Source organism: Felis catus, chromosome F1 (genome assembly GCF_018350175.1).
Source record: "Felis catus isolate Fca126 chromosome F1, F.catus_Fca126_mat1.0, whole genome shotgun sequence".
NCBI classification, from domain to species: Eukaryota; Metazoa; Chordata; class Mammalia; order Carnivora; family Felidae; genus Felis; species Felis catus.
Genome location: NC_058384.1, coordinates 68,222,277 through 68,248,852, shown reverse-complemented (window position 1 = coordinate 68,248,852; position 26,576 = coordinate 68,222,277). Strand labels below are relative to the sequence as shown.

Sequence of the window (26,576 nt, the reverse complement as noted above, 5' to 3'; positions counted from 1 at the left end):
AGGAAGGGGAGCCCGGGGTGGGGAGGGAAGGGGGGGTTGAAGAAATCCGCCCCCCAGGGAAGTATTTTCTAAGCAGAATCCAGACCCATCCATCTGGGAAAGGAAGTCCTCTCCGGTCTGTTTTGATGGAGTCACCTTCTCTTGCCTGTGACCCAGGGAAAAATTTGACGTTTCTCTATCCCTGAAGGGGTCTCTGCGCGCACATGAGCGCTCGCATGCGCGCACACACACACACACACACACACACACACCGGATCAAGGGCAGCTCCTTGGCCCCGCACCAAGAGCAGGAAGCCCCCAACCCCAGACCATCCCACGAGGGAGCAAGCACCCCGAAGCCAGTCTGCCCATTCCAAACGGAGACGGACGGTTCCATCCAGAAGAAAGGGCTGTTTAAAAGCTGTAATAAATCATGTGCCCCGTGAGGTGTCAGACATGCAAACCAGCGAACGCAAAGTCAGAATTGCCAGAGAAGTCGGGTTTTCAGCCACCAGCAGCCGCCCGGTTCCTTCTGGCCTCAGCACAGGCCCAGGGCCGCGCCAAGCAGTGCGTCCCCGTGGCCGGGGTCCCGCCTGTCTGCTGCTTACAGAGGGGATCCACCTGGATCCCCATCCCTGCCCCTGCAGCAGAGGGGAAGGGAGAGGGCCGTGGGGGCTGGGGCGGGAAAGGCACCTGAGGGTGTGAGGCTTACAGGCTGGGACTGGCAGAGCCCCTGTGAAAGGCAGAAACCACGTGACCGGGTCAGCAGTTACCAGCGTAGACCCCGACTTTTCAATTACTCGTTAATAATACTTAAAGCAAAGGAAGAATGCACCAAATCAGTACTCAGTCTTGTAACTTATTCAAGAGGCTGGGAACTACCCCCGAGGGTTAAAGGGCGGGGGCTGAGACACAATCCGGAGGAACGGCCGGCCAGCGCCAGACCCCAGCTCCGCCCGGGGGCCCCACGAGGCTTCGGTGCCCCCGCCCCCGCCCCCCGGGCACGCGGAGCTCGGTGCTGCTCAGGGCCTTCCGCCGTGCAGGTGACCACAGGTGGTCCGCTCATGGCCTGGCGACCGGGGCCGGCCCTCTTCCTCGCAGCCACCCCCGCCCCCTGCCGGTCCCGTCCCTCCCCGCTCCCTCCACTGTGCCACACTGGCCGCCTCTCAGGCTGGCGAGCTTTCCTCCGGACACGCGGGGTCTGCGCGTGCTGCCCCCTCAGCTGAGAACGCCCTTCCCTTCACTCCGCGCCAGGTCGGTGGCTCTCTGTCCCCGCCAGCCAGGGCCACCCGGCTGCTCGTGGCACGTGCGCGCTTGCAGTCTCCTGGTTATTTGTGCGGCTACGAGACGGAGGCCAGGAGGCCGTCAGCCGCTCGCGGGCGGGGCCCACAGCCGAACCTGCCTCCGGGGTCCCCCCCACCCCACCCCGGGAGCCTGCCCGCGACGCCAGGTGCTTAGTGAAGAAGCTGATGGGCGAGAAAGCGCCTTCGGGGGCTGCCCGGCGGGAAGGACACTCCGTCCTGTGGAACCGGGCCGGCGGCGCGGGACCCCACAGCCGGCCCTGCTCCCGCGTGGCCCCGCGAGGACTCTGGGAAGACACCTGAGCTCCTGTGGAAGGCACACCGGCGTCACTTAGTCACGTCGGCTCTGCGAGTGCCAGGCCCGGGGCCTGTCGTGTGTCACCAGCCCCCTCTGGGGACACAGCCGCGGCCGGGTCCCCGCAGCCCACAGCTCTGCAAGGAGCCCTTACGGCAGCGGCTGAGGTGGACACCACCTGGGGTCACCCGTAGAACATTCTCTGAGACACCGCCCGTGGACTCCGGGAGAAGGACATGCCAACGTGTCCGGGGGACGGGGCACCGCATCCCTGGGGCCTCGGGGCCTGTGCAGCTCTCGGCTGAACAAACGCGGAAGCCCCTGAGCAGTCACCTTGGAAACCCGGGAGCCCCGTCCCCTCCCTGACCGGCGTCTGCCAAAAGAGGTGACCGCCCCAGGCAGGCTGACCCCCTGGCCCCGAGAGGGCGTCCTGGGTACACGCACGGGGATGTGTGAGAAAGGGGACACGGCAGAACCACCTCGGTGGTGACGGTGGTGAGGCCCCGTCCACTGACCACACTGGAAAGAGGCCGGGCCCTCCCAGCTGACATCTGGAAGGAAGTCGTATATAATTTACTCGATTGCCAAACATTTGGCGACACATGTCTTCTCTGAGACACTGGATAAGGCACTGGGGGGGAGGTGTGCAGCTCAGGGAGGCCGGAGCCTCGAGGGACAGTCACCCAGACGCAAGCATCGCACCCAAGAGGCACAGGGGGTCCGTTTGCGGGAGGCCCGGGTTCTGCAAGGGGGAGGTCAGGCTGGAGAGTGAGCCAGGCGAGGAGGGGCGGTGGGAGCAAAGGTGCAGAGCCGGGGCGCAGCAGGGCCGGGGACGTGGGAGGGCCGGCACTGCGTTCAGGGAGGGAAGGGCACGGCCCGACGTGACTGCGGAGCAGGGCAGGGCCAGGCCGCGGCCGCCTCGCTGGGAGATGGTGGTCCAAGGACAGTGAGGCGCTGCTGAGGTCAGACGTGTGTGTCTGTCGGATTCCTCGCGGCGACGCAGGGGGGCTGGGGGCAGGAGGGAGGCGAGGAGGCAGGGGTGCCAGCAGCGGGGAGACGGGCGGACATCGTGAACGCCCCCGTCAAAAAGTATTTTATCTTAGAAGATGCTCACTCAGCAATGACAGAGAGCTCATGTACGCTTGAGTGCCCCCAGGACGCTTTCCCTGGCCTCCACACGGCCCCCGCCTCCACCCAGCCCCCACCCACGGCCTCCACCACCCCCCACCTCCACTCCCCCTCCAACACCCCCCTCCCGTCTCCACCCCCCCCCCGCCTCCACACTCCCCTGCCTCCACCCCACCCCCTGCCTCCACACCCCCTCCTGTCTCTGCATCCCCCCCACGCCTCCAACCCTGCCCCCATCTCCACCACCCCCCACCCCCCACCTCCACACCCCCTCCGGCCTCCACCCCCAGGCCTCCACCGGTATCTGATCCTCCCCCCTGCCGGCCTCCACTGCCCTTTGTTGTTGGTCGGTCTGCAACGCATTACGTGAGGAGCGTCCTCCCCACCCCCTGTCTGCGATCGGCCGAGGGCAGCACCCGCCTTGCACGCTGCTCTAAATTCCACCTGCCAGGCCTGGTGCCCGCCATGCCGCTGACACCCAACCACACACACGCGTGCTTTTGTGCACACATAGATGTGCACGTGTAATTTTTAATTGCGTCAACAATTTAGGTGCAGCCACTGCCCGGCTGCAATTCATCTGTCCACAAAGTCTCAGCGAACTGCGTGCAAATTTGCAGTTTGGGAGACGAGTCACGACTCGAGACCTGCTGTGTCCGTAAAGCTGTGGGTTCAGAGGTGTGTGAGGCGGGGGCCCCGGGGGAGGAACATGCCCGCCCCCACCCCCACCCCAGGGACGCTGCAGACTCACGCAGGTGTGCAAGTTGCTTGTCATCCAGGGCGGGATAGGACGTGGCGTCCAGAGGCACAGACCCAGCTTGTCTGATCGTATGGTTTGCTTTTGTGATGAATGGACGGGTTTTTCAAATGAAGCTGGTGGGATCGAAACAGCCATTAAACCAGGAAATGAAAAGGGCGTTTGGGAGCCGGGACTCAGGCGTGAGCCGGCCGTGCGTGCGGAAGCAGGGACTGTTCTGCCTGCCTCGTGACACACCCCGGACAAACCGTGACCTTAAAAAGCTGGTCTTTGGGGCGCCTGGGTGGCTCAGTCGGTTGAGCGTCCGACTTCGGCTCAGGTCACGATCTCGCGGTCTGTGAGTTCGAGCCCCGCGTCAGGCTCTGGGCTGATGGCTCAGAGCCTGGACCCTGCTTCCGATTCTGTGTCTCCCTCTCTCTCTGCTCCTCCCCCGTTCATGCTCTGTCTCTCTCTGTCTCAAAAATAAATGTTAAAAAAAAAAAAATTAAAAAAAAAAAAGCTGGTCTTCGACAGAGCCCGCTGGCTGCCAACGCAGCCAGTCCCACGAGAAAAGGGAGGAAGGCCGCCCGGGTTCTCACCTCATCTCTCCCAAGAGCAGGAGGCAGACGCATCCTCACTTGGGGTCTTTCAGTGCCCGTATTCGTGGCACCATATCACCATGCCCGCTTCGGGCAGGGCTGTGCTGACTCCTGGAGACGAGCAAAGACGGTGGGACAGACAGAGTGGGGTTCAAATCCTCGTCCACACACCAGCTGTGCGGTCTGGGAGAGCTAATTAACCCATCTGAGACTCAGTGTCCCGAGGAGGCAATATCGCAGTCCGCGGGGAAAGGAGGGATATTGATAGAAATAGACATCATGTCACCGAAACCACCAGCCCAAAGAGGTCTTCCTGGACACCCCACCCTCCCTGGGGCCCCATGAGCCTCCATCGCCGCCCCACTTTGTTCTCTGTCCTCGTCTCCACTGACAGGGGCCCACCCGATCCTTGTGGTTGCACACCTTCCCCACCAGACAGGAGCTGGAGGGCAGGGGTCGTACCCGTCACGTTCACTGTCGTGTCCCCAGTGCCTGGAAACGAGCGAGCACCCTTCCGAGTTCTGGTACCTGAACTTGGACGGGGAAGACAGCGCCGGGCACACAGTGGGAGCCCAAGGGCTGGTGGTCAGTCCGACCCAGACACCTGGGCGGCCCAGCGCGTGGAGCCGGCAGCCAGCTCTGGCCAGGGTCGAGTCCATAACTCGCTGTGTGGACTTGGGTGAGTCTCCTTCCCCTTGGGGCCTCAGTTTCCTCAACTGTTCAAGGAGGAGGGCGGTCTGAAGATGACCGTTGGGGACCCTCCAGCATTCCCTGGCCACACATGGGCTCTGGACAGGACAGGACCCTGGGAACAGCCGGCCCCGGCACATGTGTGACCCTCAGCTCTGCAACCCCCATGCAGGAGAAACCAGAGGCCTGGGTATGGCTGCTGGGAAGAGGTGGGTGTGGGAGGAACCAGCAGCCACCGGAAGCCCCCTCCCCCACTCCCTCAGCCTCACGGCCCAGCATCAGGCCTGGAGGGTCACCAAGACTTACCAGGAGAGGGAAGCTCACCTCTTAGCCTTAGACCTGGCTTGAAAACCCAGGAAGGGAGTGGGGAGGCGAGGAGGGGAGGAGGGCAGGAAACAGGTGGGCGTGAGCTAGCCGGTGGGGTCCTCACGGCAGCCTGGCGGTATCGTTACCCCCCATTCACAGCCCAGGGGGCACTGGTAACACCCAGAAGCGACCAGTGACAAAGCAGGAAACACAGCCGGGCCTTCACCTGGACGCTCCCCACGCGGAGCACCACGGTGGGCATTCACCCCCAGCCCAGCACTCAGGACTGTTCATCAGGGTTCACTCCAAGTGTAAATCAAGGCTGCTTCTGGAGGAGGCGTCATCCCCTCTGAGGGAGTGACAGGTTGAGAAGCGCTGACGTGCCCAAGGGCTCCGGGGGGGGGGGGGGGGCGGGGAGGGAGCGCCTGCCTGTGCACCTGTGGCTCCGTCCTCACCGCTGGTGAGCAGCTCGGACCCCACACGAGGAGAAGAGCTGGGCTCCGCGAGGCACCATCCTTGCCGAGGCCACGCAGGCGGGCGGCGCGTTATACGACCCTCACACGCACTGTGCTTCTCTTATGTTAATATAATGTTTGGCACACAGAAAACACACTGCACGTAATGATTTTTACTGTCACAAGACCGCGAACGCCATCCAACGGAGATGAACAGAGGCACATGCCCTCCGGTCTCAGTCAGCACTGTCACCAGACGGCCAGGGTCACTCTCTGTGACGGGGCCAAAGCTCAGGATCACTGCTACTCGCCGGCTGAATGCCCGGCGGTCCCCCGCATTTGCCTGTCCCGGTCAGGGCCCGGGGCAGACGGCCCCGTCCTGGTCAGAGCCTCCAGGCCCACAACCTGAAGCTGCCAGGGGTCCTGTCCCCTCCCCTGCGCGGGATCACAGAGGAATTCAGCTGAACATGCCCCAAAGACTGACAGGTGGGTAGGGCTTAGCTCCCAGGATAGCCAGGAGAGCCCCCCCTGGGGACAGGTGCCCTGGGGACAGGGAGGCAGCGGCTGGCTGCAAGCTGGCCCTGACCTGCACCAGGCAGAGCGCAGGACCCTAGGAGGTCACCGAGATCCCTTCTGCAGCTGGACTTAAAGTGGCTTTGAGTGCTGGGGTATCTGGGGCTCTGCACCCCAGGTCAGGAGATAGCTGCCCTGCCCTTCACTCTCTGGACAGTCCTGGGCATGTTCCTTGACCTCTTGGCCCCCCCGGCCGCCCCAGGGCCTAAACACCGGTCTAGTCGTGCGTCTCACGTGGGGGAGACAGCTTTGCAGAAGAGTAGAGTCCTGAACAAACATAAGGGACTCTGACTTTACTATTTCGTCACTGTGCTGTTTCGGATGGTGTCGCTGGCCGTGTTCATACGGAACAGATCACATAAGCAGCTCACTCTGAAATAAAAGGACGGCCTTGTCCCTCGCTGTGCCCCAGCCGGCGGATCGCCCACAGCCTGGAACCACGAGTGACCACCCACCCCTGCCAGAGGAGAAGCCGTACGTCCCTTCCTTGACCATCCAAACTGTCGAATCCCTGCTGGGGCAGGGCCCAGGGCTCCTGCTGGACACCGTGGCGGCCTCCGTCAGTCTCAGAGCGCTGCGGCCCCACGGCAGGACACACACGAGGAAGCCAGAGCTGGCTCGGGGTTCTCCTGAGCCAAACTCTCACCGAGGAGATGATGCTACGGGCCTGGGTTTGCGGTGGGGTCCCGGTGGGCAGCTCCAGAGCTGGCCTGGTGACACCCGGCCAGAACGCGGGACCCGCAGGGAGAGCAAACAGCACGCAGCCCTTTGCAGACCCCGCTGGCGCCTCCTCCCTGGGCACCAGTGGTGCCAGCCGCCCTGAGGAGGGGTCTTCCCGGGCGCCCAGGGAGCAGAATTCCTTCCCTAGAATCCAGGCTTCCCCAAGAGACACCTGCTAGGAGGAAACACATAAAAACTCTACACCGAGCTGGCCAGGGGTCTCCAGCCTCCAGCCTCCTCTGTTTGAGACTCTGGGGCAGACCAGGGGGAGAGAGAGGGGGAAGACCCCCCCACACCCAGGGGCGGCCCTCCAGTTTTAGGTGGGGAGCCCCACTTCTTCTCTCACCGTCCCTGACTAAAGAAAACGGTTCGTCTCGGAGAACGGGAGAAGGCCCTTTGTGTTCTGAGACGACGTGTCAGCACACAGTGACCACTTATGGTCCCAAGATGCCCCTGGAATCGCTTTTTAGTCCTTTCTACCCACGATCACTAGGGGCGACCTCCCTGCAGCTTCTGTAGAACCCCCTCACCGGGGGGACGGAGATCAGAGAGCGAGCCAGGCCAAGAGGACAGAGGCCACACGCTCCTGCCCCCTGAAAGGAGAGCTGACCGAAAAAGTTCTCTCACCAGACACCTACCTCTTCTCTTTTCCACGGAGGAACAAAACCTCTCTCTGACTGACCTCTCTCGCGCTTCAAATGATTGCCACGTTCGGGACTTATTTTTATTTTTTATTTTTTTTATATACATATTTTTTAACGTTTATTTGTTTTTGAGACAGAGAGAGACAGAGCATGAACGGGGGAGGGTCAGAGAGAGGGAGACACAGAATCTGAAACAGGCTCCAAGCTCTGAGCTGTCAGCACAGAGCCCGATGCAGGACTCGAACTCACGGACCGCGAGATCATGACCTGAGCCGAAGTCAGCCGCTTAACCGACTAAGCCACCCAGGCGCCCCTCGGGACTTATTTTTAAGTGCACTTGCCTTCGAGCAGGGAGCAAACCCCGGGGAGGGGTCAGCCCCCACAAACGGCCCAGGTTGGGGGGGGGAAGCTCCTGAGAAGGGCCTGAGGGCGGCGCCCCCTGAGGGTGTGCGCACTGAGTGCCCGGCCTTCGGGGCCCTATGTCGGCTGGGGGAGGGGTACTCAGTGGGGAGGCAGACGGGGGCAGTGGGGGGGGAGGGTAAGGAGTGGGGGCAGGTGGCTGCCCTGAGTCACACCCTGGCACAGACGCTGAGCCGAGTGCCCACTGAGCACCACTTCCTGGACCGGTCACGACCCTTCATGATGGCGCTGAAACGACCGTGCCTCTACAGAGGAGGACGCGGAGGCAGAGAGGCTGAAGCCAGGAGCCCCTGGCTCTAGAGACCCTCTGGGCCGCCTCCGGGCCGCACTGTCACCCAGACCGGCAGCACCTGCCCTGCCACGTCAGGGGCTCGATCTCCGCTCAGGACTTTGCATAAATGCAGGGAAGGGGCGGGCAGGAGCCGGTCTGCGTCTAGTGACCACAGGGCTGGTCGTCCGGCTCAGGGAAGTGGCTTTACCTAAAAGTCACCGAAGGCGAGGCTCTCCTTCCCCCGACCTGAGCTCTTCTCCCCGTGCAGGCTCCCCGGGACCGGCCGGGAAGAAGGGACCCCACCTGTGTGGCGCAGGGCTTCCTGCAAACACGACACGAGTCACATGACGGCTGCAGCTGAAGTCAGGCTGCGCCCACACAGGCGGCTCTAACTGCCTCCGATAGGAAAACCCTCCGGGCGGTGGGTCAGGATCCACACCTGTCCTTTCGGTAACGACCTGGTATCATTACCAGCTCACCTCACGGCCCTTATGAGCACTCTCATCACCCGGGTGATTGTCTTCAGAAGCAGAAAACCTCCAAGCCTGTCGGGCAGACGGGAGCTTCCTTCTCTGAACACATGTTTTACGCTTGGACCCCAAGGGGTGTTGAGTCCTGTTTTCAAGCGTGTTCGACCAAATGGGGACGGGAAGTGACGGTGGGGGGGTGGGTAACGCGGCCCCAGCACAGCTGTTCGCACAGCTGGCGGGTCTGTGAGCCGAGTGGGTGGAGGGGACCCAAGGGCTCCTCTGCAAAGCGACCCTCCCATCGACGAGTGGGCCGCCTCCTCTCCCACCAACTCACGGCACAAACTCCCCACGTGTGCACGGCTGGCCCCGTCCCTGGCGGTGGTGAGGGCCCCTCGCTTGCGGGGCGTGTCCCCTGCCCGAGGGCCGAGGGCTCGGGTTCACAGGCACGCCGTCACTGGCACGGAGGGTCCGAAGCCACACCGTCATCAAGCTCTCGTCCAGGCCAGGCTCTCATGCACCCTTCCCCCGTGGCGTGGCCGGGGCTCACGGCGCTCCTGCGTGGCCACTGCGATCCGCCTGGGGTGCCGTTAGCAGCAGAGCTTAGAGGGAAACTCCTGGATCCAAACCCAGAACGCGCCATCCACGTGCTACATTTTCTTTTCATAAGGGCCCCATTAATATTTCAGCCATTATTGATTGAATCCCGGCAGCGTGAGAGCTCGGTCTATCAATCTGTATTTCCACCTTGAAAGGCGCCAGCCATGAAAACGTGGAAGCTTCGAGAACCACAAACTAGATGAGAAACGGGCCCGAAGGGAATTCGGGGCCAAATGAATAAATGCCGTGTGAGCTCTGAGTGGCCGAGATACGGCCACGTGCTGGGGTTTCCCAGGCCCCCGCGTGGACCGGGCAGGTGACGGAGGGTGCGTCCCCTCCCCGCGGAGGCCGACCAGGATTCCCACCGCACTGGAATGTTGCACCAGCCCCAGGAACTAAATTTACCCTGAAGGGACACCCGGATCAGAATGTTCTCTGCCGCACGATCCTGCCCCCGGCGCCCTCGCCCTGTGTCAGGAGCCGGGCAGCCTCCAGCCGTAAAGCTCAGCCCTGTCAGTTCCGCTCGAAAGCCACGCGCATGAAGCCAGCCCACAGTGACAGGCACCACGCGTCACATGTGAAAGGGGGGAAGGCTGGCGCAAGTGACACAGGACAGCGGCGGGACCTGGGGAGCGAGGCCGGTGTCGACAGCGCTCAGAGGAGGGTCACAGGGAAACGTCTGGACGCCACCAGCAGCAGGGGCCACACGCGACAGTCTCGGCCTTCGTCTCCCCTGCGCTCGCGCCTTCTAAGCCCGCTGTGAACCGAGAAGCCCCCACGGCAGCCCTGGGTGACGACACTGACCCTGAGGGCCACCGCCAGCCCAGGCCTCGGGGACAGGGGCCCCGTTGGCCAGCACTCTGGAGGGTGGCCCGGCCTCTGTGCGTCCCCACGCCTGCGGGTGGCAGGCCGCGGGCAGAGGGGAAGCTGGGGCTCCAGGCTGCTCGGGAACCGTGTGTTTTTAGGCGGCGGCTGAGTCTGGGAGCAACGAGGGAAAGAACAAAATTGCAAAACCCCAGGGTTCTTGTAAAGGCACCAGCCCAGTCTGCTCCACGTCTAAGAAGACCCAACAGAGCGAGCCCTGCGAGGCCCCGGCTGCCCGGGGGGGGGGGGGGGGGGGGTCACGTCCCGCCAGCGAGGACCCTGCTCTCCCCCACCCGGCGGCCGCCATCTTTGTTCCCCAGAAGGGAGACGGGTCCACGCTTCCCCTAGTGGCGCCGACGCCAGCTGGGGGCCAGAGGCGGGCCCCGTCACCTCCGCCCATCTCCCCCACCCCGTGGGCTCAGCGCTGAGTGAGGCTCCCCGGCTCGCGGACGACGCTCCACCGACGCAGCTGCAGGACGAGCTCCCTGGCTTCCTGGCCCCGGAGCCCCTTCTGAGAGACGAGGGCCGCCGCTGTGCAAGCAGGTGCCGACCCCCCGCTCCTGCTCTCCGGCCTCCCTCCGGCCCGCCTCTCACTGCTGCCACGCGGCACCTGCACCCCGTCCCTGCGCCACGGCTGCCCGAGCACGTCCCTTCCCCACGGCACCCTCGCCCCCGCCGAGCCCCAGCCCTCGGGGCCCGTCCCAAACGGCAGCCGGGGGTCGCGCGGTGCCCGCCGCTCCCTCGCTCTCTAGGTGCCCCGGCGCCGGGCAGCCAAGGCAGCGGTGGGACTGGAGTGCTGACCTCCCCATTCGATCGTGAGCCCGTTCGGGGCAGGGACCGGGCTGTCCCCGCGGCGCCTGGCTCGGAGCGGACCTTCAGCAGCCCCGCATCGAGTGCTGTCGTCAGCTTCCGTCCAGGCCTCAGCGGAGGCGGAGAGCAGTGGCTATTTCTAACAGCGGCGGGAAGACAAGAACCACCCTGCCCACCACCTCCCCCCACTTCCACACACGATGGTGGCCATTCCTCGGTGCTCTCAAACCAGTAAGGTTTCTGGCACATTCTAGCAAGAGGCACCAGAGAGGGCTGGGAGGAACCTTGGGAGCATGTAGTCCCTGGCCTGGCCGCGCAGAGGCGGGGGCTGAGGGTGGAACAGTGCCGGCCGGGCGGAGCGGCCTTGCGGCGTCGACCCGGGGGCCGGGCCGCTCTGCACCGGGCGGACGGCTCCACCGTGGCCGGCCACTGGTCCCTGGTGTGTGGCCGTGGCCAGCGGAACCACGGGTCAGCGGTCGCGGCCGAGCCCAGCCGCCGTGACACAGCCCGTGGGGGCAACACCGTGATGACCCGGTCTGCTGGTGGCCAAGTTCACGGACGGTGGTCTCACAGAGAAGGCGTCCGCCCGGTGGCTCGCAGCTCCGTGCCGCGCTGAGCACGGCCCTGTCGACACCGGCCACGTGAATGCAGAGCCGGGCTTGTTGGGGGAGGGGCATAAAACCACAGCCCACGGGAGGCCACGAAATGCTCAGAACAAGAAAGATCTGCAAACACTTGAATTCCTTTTTCTCCGTTCCTTCTGTCTTTAACCCAACGAGAGGATTCTCTCCCCAGATTCCATTCCTCGCTCCGCGTTTGTATCAATGGTTTGGATGAAGCTGCCACAGTCAGGCCCACAGAATGTGGGAGGACAAGAAGGAGGCCACCAGACACACAGACAAGACCCGGACAGGCCAGACGCACAGGCCGAGAAAGGCCGGGGACAGAGGAGGCCTCCGCCCCAGAGAGCCAACTGTGCGGCAAGGGTAGGAGCCTGGGCCGGGGGTGGGGAGCCAGGGGCTTAGCGGCTCTGCGACAGAGCGTCTGCGCGAACATTAGATTCAGGGTGAACTAGCGGCGGGAAGCCAGGCAACGGCACTGGCTGTGGCTGCGGGAACGAAATGGGAAAGCAGGCGTGTGGCCCTCTGTGCTGCCCAGCTCACACCCCTCGGCAGGCACAGGCCAAGGGGGCCCAGAGCAGAGCAGCAGGGGCAGGGCGGACACGGGGCCCCAACCGTCGGGGATGCTCCGTGTGCAGGGCAGAGGACCCCGGAGGTCCGACCAGGGAGGCTGGGGGTGAGGCTGCCGGCCCCCTCAGTACAGCACAGCCAGAAGGAGGAGGGAATGTGGGCGGGGAGACAGGAAGCTGCCGGCCTGACCCGCCCAGGCCACTCACAGCCCAGAGTCAGCGTCTAAAGGGAAGGCCAGATGCAACCCAGGCACGCAGCTCAGGGTGGAGGCGGCTCTGAGGGCCGGGGGCCAGGCGGGGATGGTTCAGGCGGCCGGGATTGCTGCCCTGAACGTACCGGACCCCGTCTTGGGGCGGCCCTGGGGCCCGAGGGGAGGACGGCAGGGAAACCAGGGGAAGGATGGGGTTTCCAATGAGTAGAAGCACCACAGAGCAGGGCGGAGGCTGGGGTCCCCCCTGGAGGGGCTGCCGCGGGGTCTGCTTGCTGTCTGTCCCACGCCGGACTCTGCCGTGGTAACACCTGCCGTCTGGGGAATGGAGCCCCGTGGCTCGGCCCGACCTCCGGGCTGCTTTTCAGGCCCTGTGGGGCCAGGAGAGGAGGCACAGTCGAGGGGGGAGCTGTGTCCCCGAGGCAGGAAGCCTAGTGGGCCTGCGGACAGCTGGCCGGGCTGGAGCTCAGCCCGGTGTCCCCTTGCCACACGACACTGGCCGTATGTCTCACCTCTAGGCCTCAGCTGCCTTACCCGTAAAACAGGGATGGTTACAGAATCCAGTCCCGGGACTGTCGTGAGGCTTCCCCAAGGTCGTAGAGGGCACGAGCCCGGCACACAGAGATCAGCACGTGGAGGGGCCACTGCCATCGTCTGTGGGTTCACAGACCACTTTCCAAATCTAAGCTCGGGGTCGCACCCTGGGGCCTGTGACGCTGGGTCGGGGACGCAGGTTCAGGGTCTGGAGTAGGGCCTGACGGCGGAGGCGGGAGCCTGGAGAAGGTCACCTCCCGGAGGAGTGTGCACACCCACGGGCCATTGGGGGGGCGTAAGGTTACACACAAGGCGACAGTCTGCCCTGGGGCCGGACGGGGACGGCCAGCTGTACAGCAACATGCAGGAACTCACTTAGAAACAGCTAAAACGGTAAATTTTGTTATGCGTGCTTTACCATGGTTTTTAAAAAGCGCTTTTAAATGGCAAAGTCACAGCTTGGCCCTGGGTCTACTGGCCACAGGCCCAGCATCCTTCCCGCAACCCCGCAGGTTTGTGCCAGTGTCGTGTTGGGAAAAAGGCGAATCGTACTGAGTTGTCTAACTCACAGGCTGACCAAGGAGAGCCCAGGTCTCCTCCGGTTATTGGGTTCTGGAGAACCCGGCCAGTGGTGGCTTTGCCATCGTTCCTCCTAAAAACAGGAGGACGTCATTCCCGCCACGAAGGACACGACCACGCTCAGGCTGCTGGTCGTCAGGCGCGGCAACGACACCGTTAACCCCAGGCTGCCGTCCAACCCCCAAGTCCTCAGGGAGGGGTCTCTTCACAATCACTGTGTTCCTACCACTTCCTGCGGCGGGGACGGCCACGTGGGCTGTGCCCGGGGGGAGGGGGGCTGTCCAAGCACGCGGCAGTGGGGTTCACTGGCCTTGGGGCCCAGGCAGAGCTCGGGGGGTCTGGCGCCGCCCCCGACGGAGAACCACCACGTGGGCGGAAAAGATCAGCAGCTAAAGACAGTAGCAAGCACGATACTAAAGGAGACAAACAGGGTCTGGGCAGGTCGTGGACGGCACACGTGGGCCCTCTCAGGGTCACAGAATGCGACCCGGGGCGGTGGCGAGGGGCACTCTGTCCTCATGGAAAGAGGCCGGGACTTGGCACCGGGAGGAAGGGAGGTCGGTTACAGGCTTTAATTACCCTAAAAGCTTTCAGATGTCTGACCGGTTCATCCTCGTAAGACTTGTAAGAGTCGCCTGTAAACTAAGATGTTGGAGCCAAAGAGCTGTCTCTGTGACTTTTCCCGTTTCAGATGGGAAGAGGGGACGGCCAGTCCCCAGGAGGCTACACGGAGGGGACGGCCAGGCCCCCGTTGGGCAGAGGCCAGGCGCTCAGGGGAAGGGCAGGAGTGCCACCAGTCTGGGTCCCTGTTACCAGGCCCACTCAAGGCTCCTTCCTGCCATCCTCCCCTCGGGCCCTTCGGACACGGAATCCTGATACGATCAGAGGCCCGGGAGGCCATCTGACCCCGTCTGCTCCCTCCACAGAGGACAGCACGGCGAGGACGGAGGGCCCCCTCCTGCTCTCACCCGAGCTCACGCAGAGATCAGGCCCCTCAAACCTCGTAGAGGTGACCGAGGCCCGCGACGGGGAGGCCCCCAGCTGGGGCAGCAGCGTGGGCGGCTGTCTGCAGACCCCTCAGTTCACTCAGCCCCCCGAACTGGGATGGACGGTGATGTCTTGCACCCTGGAATTTCAGCGGAAGCTTCTTGGGAAGCGTGTCTCTGCCCCTCACTTCACAGGCACTTCACTGACACTGTGTGGTTTCCGAGGCAACGCAGGGCCTGGGGGGGAGGGGGGGAGTGCTACCAGGTCCTGAGCCAGCAGGGGGGCCACCTTCCCCCTCCTCCCGACCGGCTTCCCCTCCATCCTGCTGCTGGTGTTGGAGGGCAGAGGGCAGCCCTAACCTCTCAGACTCCTGGAGCTGAGGAAGCTTCTGGAGGCCCCGGCAAGAGGCATTTGCATACGAGTCCAAGAGCTCCCAGGGCCGAGTCTGCAGCCCGGACTGTCCGTCCCGCCGGGCAGGTCTCAATGTGCCCAGGGCAGCGCTGTGCGCACCTGTTAACAGTCGCTCCACACGCCTGTCGAGCAGCATGAGACAGCATGACATTTCCAAGTGACAGAACAGAAGGTCCACACAGGCGGCCGAGAAGCCGCACCTGGGCCCCACAGGCTCAGGGAGCACAGCAGACGGGAAAGCCCTCTGCAGCAGAAAGGGTTAAACCCCAAATGTCACACAGAGACCGCCAGGGTAGCCTGGTAACCATGGCAATCGACAGCCAGCTGCACAGGGAGGGAGGCCCAGCGGGCGGAGGGCAGGGCGGCGGCCGCAGGCTCAGTCTGCACCGAGGCTCTCCTGCCCAGCGAGGGGAGACCTCGGCCCGCCTGCCCCCACCTGCTCTGCTGGGCGCTCGGCTCTGGGACACAACAGTGAGTCACGTCGTCCCCACCGCACAGCAGGGAGCTGGTGGGGCAGGAAACAGACGCTTGATTCAGGGGTCAGGGCCAGGGCCAAGCCAGCTCCCCGCCTGTGGACTGGGGTGGCCGGGGAGGCTCCTGGAGGTCTTGGGATCTCTGGGCTCCCCCATCCGGTCAGCCCAAAGGGACTGCCTCGGCCAGCCAGACACCGGCCCGTAGGAAACGTCACCAGATGTGTTCGAGGACACAGGCCCGGCCCCACCGGGGTCAGGCAGCCGCCACGTGGAGGACAGACGGCCCTTCCTTCCTTCTCCACGGCCCTGAGGTGCCCCAGGCCAGTTCTGTCTGGACGTACAAGGTCTCCGCTCCCGACAAAGATAGGACTCGGCTAAAGCCTCATCTCCCCGCGAAACTCGCCCCTGGGGCCACACGGTTTCACACACGCCTCACGTCACGGCGCTGAGCCTGGTCCCAGAGCATCAAGGTCTTGGACAAGCAGCCTCCAGGGGCCGAGCGCCTGACACCCACGGTCCTCAGGGGAGAGGAAGGGCGAGGGCCCAGAACCAGACTTGGCCTGAGGGGTCCTCCCTTCCCCAGTGGGACGACACCCCAGCTCAGCTAGCACGGGGCCCCGGAGCCTCTGGCCAGTCCGCCTCCTGCGAACCGATGCCCGTGTCGCAAATCCAGGAGGGCGCTCCGACCTACGGACCCGTCGTGCCGTGGGGGTGAGCCCGTCTGCAACGTGAGTCGTCTGCTGAATGTGATTTACGTCCTGTAATTTGCAGTAATTTCCCCGTCGGCTGAGAACTTGGTGGCATTTAATAAAAACACCCATTTAACACACACCTGATAGATCACCGGTGTCCCGTTTCAGTCCATGCGCTTGGAGGCCCCCAGCTGGTCAGCGTCACACTCCCCTCGGGTCCGCACTAGACGGGAGGCCCCCAAACAAGAGCGGGAACCTCAGCCTCACTGTGCACGCGACCCGTGAGCACGCTCACATCAGCTCCCTCCACAGCTCCGTGGCGAACTTCCCGCCCCTGCCGTGTGCCCCGTGTGCCCGACGGCTTCACCCGGCTCCGCTCCTGCCCCCAGAGGGGTGTGTGCACGCCCACCCCGGCCGGGCTCTGAGCCAGGGCACTTCCCCTCCCCCTCCTGCGCGCTCCTGGACCAGAACCCGGCCCGTTTCTGGCAGCCGGAGGACAGCAGTCCCTGTAAAAGTGGACAAGGACCCTCCCTCCGCACTGTGTCTGCTCCAGCTGCCACCCTGGCATCCCCGCATTCGCAGGCGACGTCCCAGGAGACTGGCCCGCACTCACCACCTCGCCCCCACTCTGCCCAGCGACGGATCCCGCCACGCCTCATGCAAATGACCCGTGTCCCCAGCTCCACAACAGGGTACCGTTCTCAGCCCCACCCTGCGGAAGGAGATTGACGAGGAGGGATCGGAGGGATCGAGTAACTTGCTAAGGGCTGCCAGACACACTAAAATGTGACAACCACCGCGGTTCGAACCCGAGCTCGCGACTCTGAAGTCTGTTCTCTGGCGACCCGCCTTCCGGGACAGCACCAGGGGCGTCGGCCCGAGCCGTGGCTCCGCTCCGGGCGGTCAGTGGAGAGCGCTGGGCCCCTGCGCCGGGCTCTGCACGGAGTGGACCCTGTCGCGCGTGGTGAGTGCGAGAGGGGGGCCCCAACACCACACGCGGGTCTGCAGCCCGGGGAGAGGCGGCCGGCGCCGCCATGGGGCCCGGTGACGCCAAACCGCACGGTCCGTAGCACTGTGCGAGGTCGGTGGCGTTTTCAAAGTTTTGGTAAATAAACAAAAGTGCGATGGTTTTTGTGTCTTCGCTTCTTTCCAGGTCACACTGGCCTGAGGATAACAGACGCCCGAGCCTTTGAAAGCTCCACCCTCTGAACAGCCAAGGACAAACCCGAGGAGAAACGTGGCAGGGGCTGCCTTGTGGGACACCTGCCTTTGTGGCTCAGAAGCGCAGTCGGGCTGAGCGCACGTTCCGGGAGACCCCTTCCTCTCCGCAGAGGGGTGGACTTGCCAAAAACCCAGGCTGCCTATCACGGGAGAGTGTCCCTCGTCCACAGGAGACCCCTGCACCCACATGAGATGCCCCTCACCCAGAGGAGACGCCTCGTCCACAGGAGACCCCCCTCACTCACCAGAGAACCCCCTCACCTACCGGAGAACCCCTCGCCCACGGGAGACCCCCCTCGCCCACCGGAGGCCTTTGCCCACGGGCAAGCGTCCCTGTCACAGGCGGTACAGGTCACAGAGGTACAGAGGCCCCTGCACGGGTGGGGGTGGGCACCTGGTCACCTCTGGGAGACATCCAAGCCTGCGGTTCCACAACAGAAAGCCACCCCGTTTCAGAATTCTGCCTCGAGAACACAAGTCATCCAGACTGACACTTGGAATACCGTTCTAGAAGGTGCCCCAGGCTTCTGCGCACCGGGGGGGGGGGGGGGGGGGGAGGGGGCGCAGACACGGTCATCTGGTCCCTGCTAAAATTGAGCCAAGTCAGCAGCAACCCGTGGGCAGTGGGGAGTCTGCGAGCTCGTCCTTCACACAAGTCCCCAGGGAGGTGATGGGCCACACCCTGCCCTGCTCCCCCTGAGGGCGTTCCCAGCCCAATGGGGGGGGGCCTGGACGCTGGCCAGCATCCAGGCTCCGGGGCAGCCCGCCTCCGCCCTCAGGAAGCAGGTCCCCGGCTGTGCCCAGACCTGCACCGGACAATTACAGAATTAGAAGGCTTCGATTCCCAATTCATAGATGAGGCCCGAGACCACAGAACTGAGGTATGATCTAAATTGCTTTGGAAACCGGGTGTCTAGGATCCAGCACCCTTTCCCTCAGGATGTGCACCGCAGATAACCTGCTCGTCAGATACCACGGGTCCCTGGAAACGTAAAGATAGTGATCTTACCATCCCGAAGTCTGGGAAGAAAGACACAGAACAGAGAACGGTAGGGTCCACCGAGGTGCCTACAAGGGGCCCTGCAGGAGCCAGCCCTCCCCACGCCATCCGGGCCCACGCCATCCCACCTCCCCGTGGCAGGAGAAGGTCTGCGCAGAGAGAACTTACTGGAAGGGTAAGCTTCCAGAGGGAGCCACGTGCCGGTGACTGCCCCCGTGACGGAGGCCAGGTAGACTACGGGCACAGCCAGGGCAGCTGAGAGCCAGGCGGGGCTGGCGGGGGTGCGGGAGGAAGCCCAGCCGGCTGCCGGTGCCGGCGGTCAGCAGGGGGTCACCTCGTGGGCCCAGCTGGCACACGGACGGGCGAGGCCCAGCTGGAAGAGTGGGGCAGAGAGGTCCCGTGCCATGAACGCCCACCCTGGACTCCACTGTTCCCGACCCTAAGTGGATGATGTGACTCCTATACTTCACTCGGGGAAACTGAGGCCTGGAGGCGCTGTTACCGGCCCAGGTCGTGCAGACTGAAGTGTCTGAGCCAGGACTCAATGACACTGGCTTCACTTTGTTTCTGCAAGTGCTGAGCGCCAGGCCGTAATGGCTGAGACAGTGTCCTCTACTGCCCGTAATCAGGACGAAGCAAAGCCTGGCCGCGAGCTGGGGCTGGGACAGAGGACGCCGGGCGAGGTGGTGTCCCCGCCCCAGGCCAGCACTGAGGCCACAGGCCTGCAGGAGGGAACCAGGGCCACGACAGTACGGGAGGGAGGGACGCATGGCTGAGCGTCACAATTCGCCTTTTCTCTTGGGCCCGGGTGACATCTTGCGCAGATCAGGGTGATACGCGCCAAGGGGCTCCCTCCAGATGAGGACGTGAGGGTTCGGTGAGGTTGAGGGAAGCCCCGGGCGCCACGGCTGGTTTGGGGCCCAGACGGTGACCCCCGGCCCTGTCTTGGTCCCTAACCCCCCCCCCCCCCAGCCGGTACTGGCTCCTGCCTGGGGTTGACGGGACAGTGGTCTGGGTCGGGCAGTTCAGGCTCCAGGAGGGAAGCTGGTGACGGTGTCTGGACACCCTGAGGGCACACGCCTGTCTGAGCACCGCAGCCCCCCGGAGACTAGAGTCGCAGCTCCTAGATCCGTGTCCTCTGGTCCTCAGCTGCCTGGAGCCCTGCCAGGGTGGCCGGGAGCCAAGGCTTGCCCATCCAGGCCGGCCGGGGGCCCCCAGACACTGCCAGGAAGGCAGACGGGTCCACCTTGCCCAGAATGCCCCGTAACGGGGACGAGGTTGGCACGGTGTTTCCCGGCTCCCAGAGCACGTCCTGTCCTCACAGCAGCCCGAGAAAGGTTGCGGGGCCAAACAAAAACGCCCTGTAGGAAGGGGTCCCGGCCGAGACCCAGCCGGTCTCTCTGACCGCGAGCTCTGGTCTTTGTCAATGTGTCGCCTACGGCCCAGACGCGAATCGAACTGTGTTCCTCCAGCCCAGGGACCGGGATTATCTCCAGACTCGCATACATGGGAGAAAAAGCATCTGGAGGTTTTAGAACCACCCGGGTCTCCAGCGGGGCCGGTCAGCCTGCAGGGCCGGGCAGTGTGGCGCCCCGGTGTCCTGGGAAGATGCCACAGACCCTCTCGCCGTCTACCCTTCCTGGCCCGCATGGGACCCCTGTCGGCCAGGCTGGAAGCTGGGCCCGGAGGCCCAGCCGACGTTTCTCTGGGGGTGCAGTCACTTCCGAGCAGCCCCTCCCCACATCGGACCGGTATTCCATCTAGAAAATGACCCCTCCCAGCCTCCAGGGTCTGCGGCGGGTAAAGCCCACACCACTCAGAGATCCAGAGTCCCGGAGGGATTTGGTGCATTTCGAGTGTGCGTGCGTGTACGTGCGTGTGCAAGGGGACGGGAGCTAGGTCTGCCTCCCTGGGGGATTTGGTGGCCAAGGTTCCGAAAGGCCCAGCGAGAGAAGGAGAGCGGTTCTCAGTGCGCTGGCGTTAAAGAGCCGCCCCCAAATCGCGAAGCCACATTCGCCTCTGGGACCCCCAGAGAAGACGGCGTCACAGCTGCTGAAGCCCCAGTTCCCTCGCTCTGAGGGTCCAGACGGGAGGGGAAGAGCCACAGTGTGCCACACCACCAGGCAGCTGCACGGGCGGGCTTTGGGGTGGGGACGGGCGCTGCTCGTCGAGGGGAGAGGACGGCACCCACCTGGACTTCTCGCGTGTGGTAGGCGACGATCAAGCCCAAGAGGATGATGGTAGACAGGCTGATAAGGCATTTCAGGGCCAGCGAAAACATGGAATCCTGCGGGAGAAGCGGACAGAGAATTAGCGCAGCCAGGAAGGGGGCTCCGGGGACGGGGAGTGCAGGCCACGGCACACAGGGAGCCCTCTGGGCTGGGCCGCGAGCCGCTGGGGCCAAGCAGCTCCCCCCAGCCCCTGTCTTCTAGGGCGAAGTCCCGTCTGCTCTCCTGGGAGGAGCCGGCAAGACGTTTGCCATCCGTGGCTCGGTTTGCTGCTGTGTGGCTCACAACTGCGCGTCCACGCGCGTAAGCCACGTGAGCACGGTTCCTTTTCGTGCTGCCGTGTGGTTTGGGCATCGGTGCTGGCCACCTTAGGCCTCTCTTCTCTCAGAACAAACCTCAGACAATCCCCGAGGTTCCTTCCGCTTCTGATGATGCAGGGTTCCCTCCGGGACGGATCAGAGCGTCCCAACAGCTGTTCTCACCCCCAAACTAGGCTCAGAGCAGGGAGGGAGGCAGGGGGGGCTGCTGGAGGGCGAAAGGGGCTGAGCGCGGAGCAGAGAGGGTCCCCGTGGAGGGTGGGGCAGACGCGGGCGGGTCCCCTTTGTGCACCCTGTCTTCCAGCCCCAGGGCACGTAGAGAGCCCCAGGGCTGGCAGCACGTGCCCTAGACACGGCCCCTCCTGGCTCTGTGGCTTCGGGCCCCTTACCCCACCTCTGCCTCGGTGGTCTCAAGCGTCTGATGGGGAAGACATTAGGACCCGCCTAGGGGCCTCTGGGAAGAGTAAAGCAGTTTGTGAACGGTCCTAGACGAGCGCTGGCCGCGGACGGCTGGGCTACTTCTGTCATTCACGTCACATCCCCTGCAAATTTGGGGCGTCCAGGCTGGGCCTCACCGCCCTCCTGGGTGTTTGGGAGCCAGGAAGTAGGGAGGACTCCGGTCCCAAGGGGGGATGGGAACACAGCCCGAGCAGAGGTAGCGGACGAGAGCCGGGCGGCACTCACTGCCGAGAGACGCACACCATGAACAGACGCCCTGTGCTCACCGGCCACGGTGCATCACCACGCCTGATTTCCCTAAAGCACGTTACGGTTCACAAGGCGGCTTCATGCGTCCGCTCTTGGCCATCACCGCGACACCCCTGGCCTCTCTCCCGACTGTACAGACGTTACAGGTAGAGGCGCAGGGGGAGTGCCTCGTGCCAGAGTTCAGAGCCAAGGTCTCGGGCTCGAGCCCAGAGCCCTGCCCGCGGCCTTTGGGCCGTCCCTGTGACAAGAAACGGCAGAAGGGAAGGCCGGACCCACTTAAGCAGATCTAAACAACGGCTCGACGGGAACGGAGGTATTTCGAAGGCAGGGTGTGACGGACTGCCAAACCCACGGCCGAGCTGGGCTCGAGGGAGGAGACCTCACCGCCCCACAGAGTTTCAGGGGCAGACAGGGGGCTCGGGTCTGCGGGGTCAGACGGTGTCGTCCAGGACGGAAGCACTGGGGCGAGCAGAGGGTCTGTGCCAGCAGGCACCCAAAGCCACGCTCCCACCCCACCCCCGCGGGCTGACGGAGGGAAGCTCTCCTGGGGCCCGTCGACCCACCGCTCGTTTACGTGATGCAACTACGGGGCCCACTTTGTGCCAGGCACAAGCTGGCGCTGGAGACTCAAGGGAGGACTCACGAAATAGTTCATTCATTCATTCGTGACGGTTTCCACCACGTCTCATTTCTTGAGCGCCCGCTACATGAGTGACACCGCGCCAGGGCCGCAGGGTGTCCGGAGAGCGCCCTGCACGCCAGGCCTTCCCACGTGGCTTACGCACAAGCTCCAGCGGCAGACACCGGGCGGGTCCGTGCGCCCGCTGCGGGAAGTCCCCCGCTCGGTCACTGAGCCTCCGCGGTCCACGGCGTACCCAAGAGCAGCCCGCGCTCACGGGCCCACACACACGTCCACGGCTGCAGGGAGGGCACGGAGCACGCGGGGCACAGGGACAGCCCTCAGGAAGGGTCCTACCTTCGAAACCGCGACCCGGTGCCTGAGACGCCGGCCAAGCCCACGGGCCGGGCCTCCGGGGGGCTGAAGGGAGCGGGCACTGAACTCAGACTGCGTTAGAAGACAAACCAGCCTACAGGGGCCGGCGGGGACAGCGCACGGCGCTCTCGACTCAGAAATGACCCTCACTTCTCCCTCCGAGGGGTCTGAGGGCATCTGGGGAACATCAGGCCTTGGCTGGGAAGGGTTTGCGGTCAGCAGCACATTTCACCCTCTAATTTATTTCTTTTGGCAGAAATCACTGAAATCAGAATCCAAGTCTATTTGCATCACGTCTAGAGGAAGAGGTGGAGGGAGGGGTCTCCTCCTTCGAGCCTCTTCCTTTCGTTCTCAAACTCAGAACCTTCACAGAAGAGGCGACTCCCCCCTGCCCCCTCCCCTTGTGTTCACCCAGCCCCGGAGCAACGGGACCCTCACGACTTCGCAGATTTCCTCGCATTCTCTGTTACGCGTCCACAAAAAGTAAACCATTGACGTGTTTACCAGCCGGAAAATACATCAGAATGGCTGGACTAGATACGTTTCCTACTTGTCAAATGTTGAATTGTCATCTTTTTTTGCTGCCTGAACTCCATCCAGCGAAGCTTGAGATTAATACGGTTCTTCCGGCGACGGCAGCCAGCGAGGCAGCGGCTGGACGGCACGTGGGGGTACTCGCCTCCCTGCTGAGGGGCCACAGGGACTGATAGGCCACGGGGGATGGGGGGCCCCTCAGCTGGGCGACTCTGCAACTCAGAGCTGTTCAACGACACAGTAGTGACCCTTCATACACGGAATTCTTAGGGACTAAATCCCAACAGATGAGCCATTTATTCCTAAATGCCCAACACTATCAGAGTGGTTAAATGCATTTGGGAATAGCCAGTGATAGACCACTAGGTAGCCAGCGAAAACCACTTCTGCAGAGAACGTTTGAAGAGGAAAAGCTCATGGTACAACATCAAGTGAAAAACTCCGACCACAAAGCTGCGTATACGGTATTTCCAATTATTTTTAAATGTTTTACTTTTTTAATGTGAAAAAGACTGCAAATGCAGGACCACGCTATATAAAGCATCAGAGTACACAACCACGGCACGAGGCTCACAAGCTCGGGGAGAGCCTGAGAACCAGGGACACAGTGTCCGTGCTGTGTGACCTCCGACCTCGGACCACAACAGGTGCTTAATAAGTGCTTCTTGAAATTACTTAACAGAACTTTTACTTCTCCCTGACGTTTATTGAGTACCGACTGTGTGCCAGGTCCCAGACTAGGCTTCTACACCAATTACCTCACATCCTCACCCTACAGACAACTCCACAATGTCTCCATTTACTGATTTAAAAAAAAACACAAAAAACAAAAAACAGAGAATAAGAGAGACTTTTCCAAGGTCACACAACTAACCCAGATTTTAGCTACATACCAGATTATTCTTTCTTTTTTTAATAATTTTTTTTTAATGTTTTTATTTATTTTTGAGACAGAGAGAGACAAAGCATGAGCAGGGGAGGGGCCGAGAGAGAGGGAGACACAGCATCCGAAGCAGGCTCCAGGCTCCGAGCTGTCAGCACGGAGCCCGACGCAGGGCTCGAACTCACGAACCGTGAGATCATGACCTGAGCCGAAGTCGGACGCTTAACCGACTGAGCCACCCAGGCGCCCCTATTCTTTCTTTTTTAATGTTTATTTATTTATTCTTGACAGAGAGACAGAGACAGAGACAGAGACAGAGAGAGACAGAGACACAGAGACAGAGCAGGGGAGGGGCAGAGAGAGAGGGAGACACAGAATCTAAAACAGGCTCCAGGCTCCGAGCCGTCAGCACAGAGCCCGACGCGGGGCTCGAACCCAGGAACCATGAGGTCATGACCCTAACATTCCAGATGTTTCTATTCTTCGCCCCACCACGTGAGTTAGCTCCAGCCATCCTTGCACAGGCCAGCCACCGCCATCAGGGGCCACAGAGGAGACTCGTGGCCGAGTGGGAACGTGTGCCAAATGCCCGCAAGCCACCCCCAGCCACCAGCCAACCCTTCCCAGACCTGCGACCCCTCGTTACGACATCCGCCTGTGCTACAGCGGTACCCACGGCAGTATCATCAACCCGCTTTTGTGGAGGAGGAAACTGAGGCTCGGAGAAGTCAGCTCACCGGGCGAGCAGGCTTCAAGAAGCCAGGATTCCTCCAGACTCCGAGTCCTGCCGGGCCCCGGCACCCTGTCTGCCCCGCGGTCGGGCCCTGCTGGCCTCCAGTCTCTGCCGTGAGGACCCTCGGGACTGCCCGACCGCCTGCCCCAAGGCTGGGTGGAGCGTGGGGGCCTGTGTTCCCCGGCTTCCGAGCCGCCTCATCGCCTGCCAGAATCGTCACGGTTACAGCACATCTTCCCAGAGACGCTGAAGTTCTAAATGTCCTTGATCATTTGGGACACTTGAAAATGACAGAAAAACAGAGTCCCGAGTCCCGGGGCACAAATATCAGCTTAACCAGGACAAGGGTGTGCAGGCACCTCCCCAAGCAAGGCGATGGCCCCAAAGTGTGTGTGTGTGTGTGTGTGTGTGTGTGTGCGCGCGCATGGGTGTGCGCGTGCGGCCGTGCGTGCGCGGAGTGTGCGAGCGCGTGTGCCAGCGTGTGCACCCTCATACGTATGTGGTCTACTGATGGCTTGTGTCGCCAGCTGGAGCCCCCATGTTGTGATTCACTTTGGGCCTGACAGCCGCCGGCCGAGCACGCGGGTCACGGGGCCACCCCAGCACGTCTGCCCTCGTCCCTTTTCCCACCTCTGTACCTGACCGGACGGTGAGCAGCGGTCAGCAGCAACGTCGCCCGCGCCGTCTTCTCGACAGAACAAGGCCGCGGACAGAGAAGGTCCTCACGAGCCTCCGAAAGTTCGAAAGACCAGAATTCAAGTCCCGGCTCTGCCACCCCCCGGCCGTGGGACACTGGACCTGTCGCGTAAGCTCTCTGGCCTCCTTCTCTGCAGGCCGGGTCTCACAGCACCTGCACCCGCACGCATGGGGCGAAGCGAGAGGAGCCACGGGGACAGACTCCTTCGCCAACGGAAGCCGGACGCGCCCCCGGCACCGGCAGCTCAGAAAGGGCCGAACATGCGTGCCCTCCGGTCACACTGGGCACACGTGCTGAGCACCTGGCCGCGGCCGGGCCCCGTGCGGGGTACTCAGCCCGCCGCCCCCCGCCTGCTGAGCCTGGATCCCACCTGGCCGAGGAAGGGGCAGGTAAGCGGGGCCTGAAGACGCTGGGCCGGGACGGTCAGAAACTGGCAGAAGCCGGGGGGGGGGGGGGGGGGGGGGGGGCGGGACAAATACCTGCAGGCAGCCCCTCTAGCGACCGGGGCGTGACCCTGAGCCCACGCCCTGAACGTGGGGCGTGACCAGGGGACGTGACCGTGAGCCGACGTCCTGAGCGTGGGGCGTGACCAGGGGACGTGGCCCTGAGCCGACGTCCTGAGCGTGGGGCGTGACCAGGGGGCGTGACCCTGAGCCGATGTCCTGAACGTGGGGCAAGGAGTGCCCGCGGCACCTTCTCCCCGGAGATGCGACTCGCAGAGGACACAGGCCCCGGGTCGGCTCTGCGCCGGGAGTCCTGGGGTGGCTAAGGCATGTCTGACCAGACCCCCGGGCCGGATGGGGGGCTCAGCCCCTGCGGCCTCCCTCGCTTCCCTGTTCCGGGTCCCCCACCGCGGCTCGGGTGCGTGAGACATATTCCCCGGGAGCACAGAGCCGAGGCCACACGGGTCACCCTCCTCTCGGACCCAGATGCCGCAGGGACGCTGTGGGCCAGCTGACGGGGGCCGGGCGGGAAGACGGCCCCTCGCCCGTCCTCAATCTTGGGGTGTTGCTCGGTTCACGACCCAGATGCCATGTGGGGTGATCCCTGCACCGAGCAGGCCCCCAGCCCGCCTGGGCCCCAGAACCGCCCGTGTCGCCAGGTCAGCCGCACCTCCGCTGGGAAGGCCAGTTTGCCCACCGATGTGCGCTGGCTCGACCTTCAAGGTGGATGCCCCAGCCGAGGGGGGGGGGGGGGGAGGCGGGGTTTCCGATCTGTTCACCTCCGCGCGTGGAGGGTGTGGTCGGGCACGCGGCAGGCCAACAAGTGTCAGCCAAACGTGGCGTATTCAAAGGAAGGGGGCACGTGGCGAGGTGCGTCAGGCAGCAG

At 63.4% G+C, this 26,576-nt stretch overlaps 1 protein-coding gene and 1 long non-coding RNA gene across 2 annotated transcripts in view; both read right to left on the bottom strand.

Annotated features, from left to right (window-relative positions):
• The window catches only part of KCNN3 (potassium calcium-activated channel subfamily N member 3), a 119,444-nt gene that overhangs the window by 61,457 nt on the left and 31,411 nt on the right, over positions 1-26,576 (bottom strand). The window contains 1 exon segment of the mRNA XM_023248059.2: positions 20,345-20,440. Within this exon segment, the coding sequence (XP_023103827.2) occupies positions 20,345-20,440 (96 nt within the window).
• On the bottom strand, positions 3,199-3,818 carry LOC123382712. The gene is made up of 2 exons (XR_006591493.1): positions 3,455-3,818; positions 3,199-3,367 (listed from the first exon to the last, which is right to left on the bottom strand). It is a non-coding gene; the product is annotated as an uncharacterized LOC123382712 (long non-coding RNA).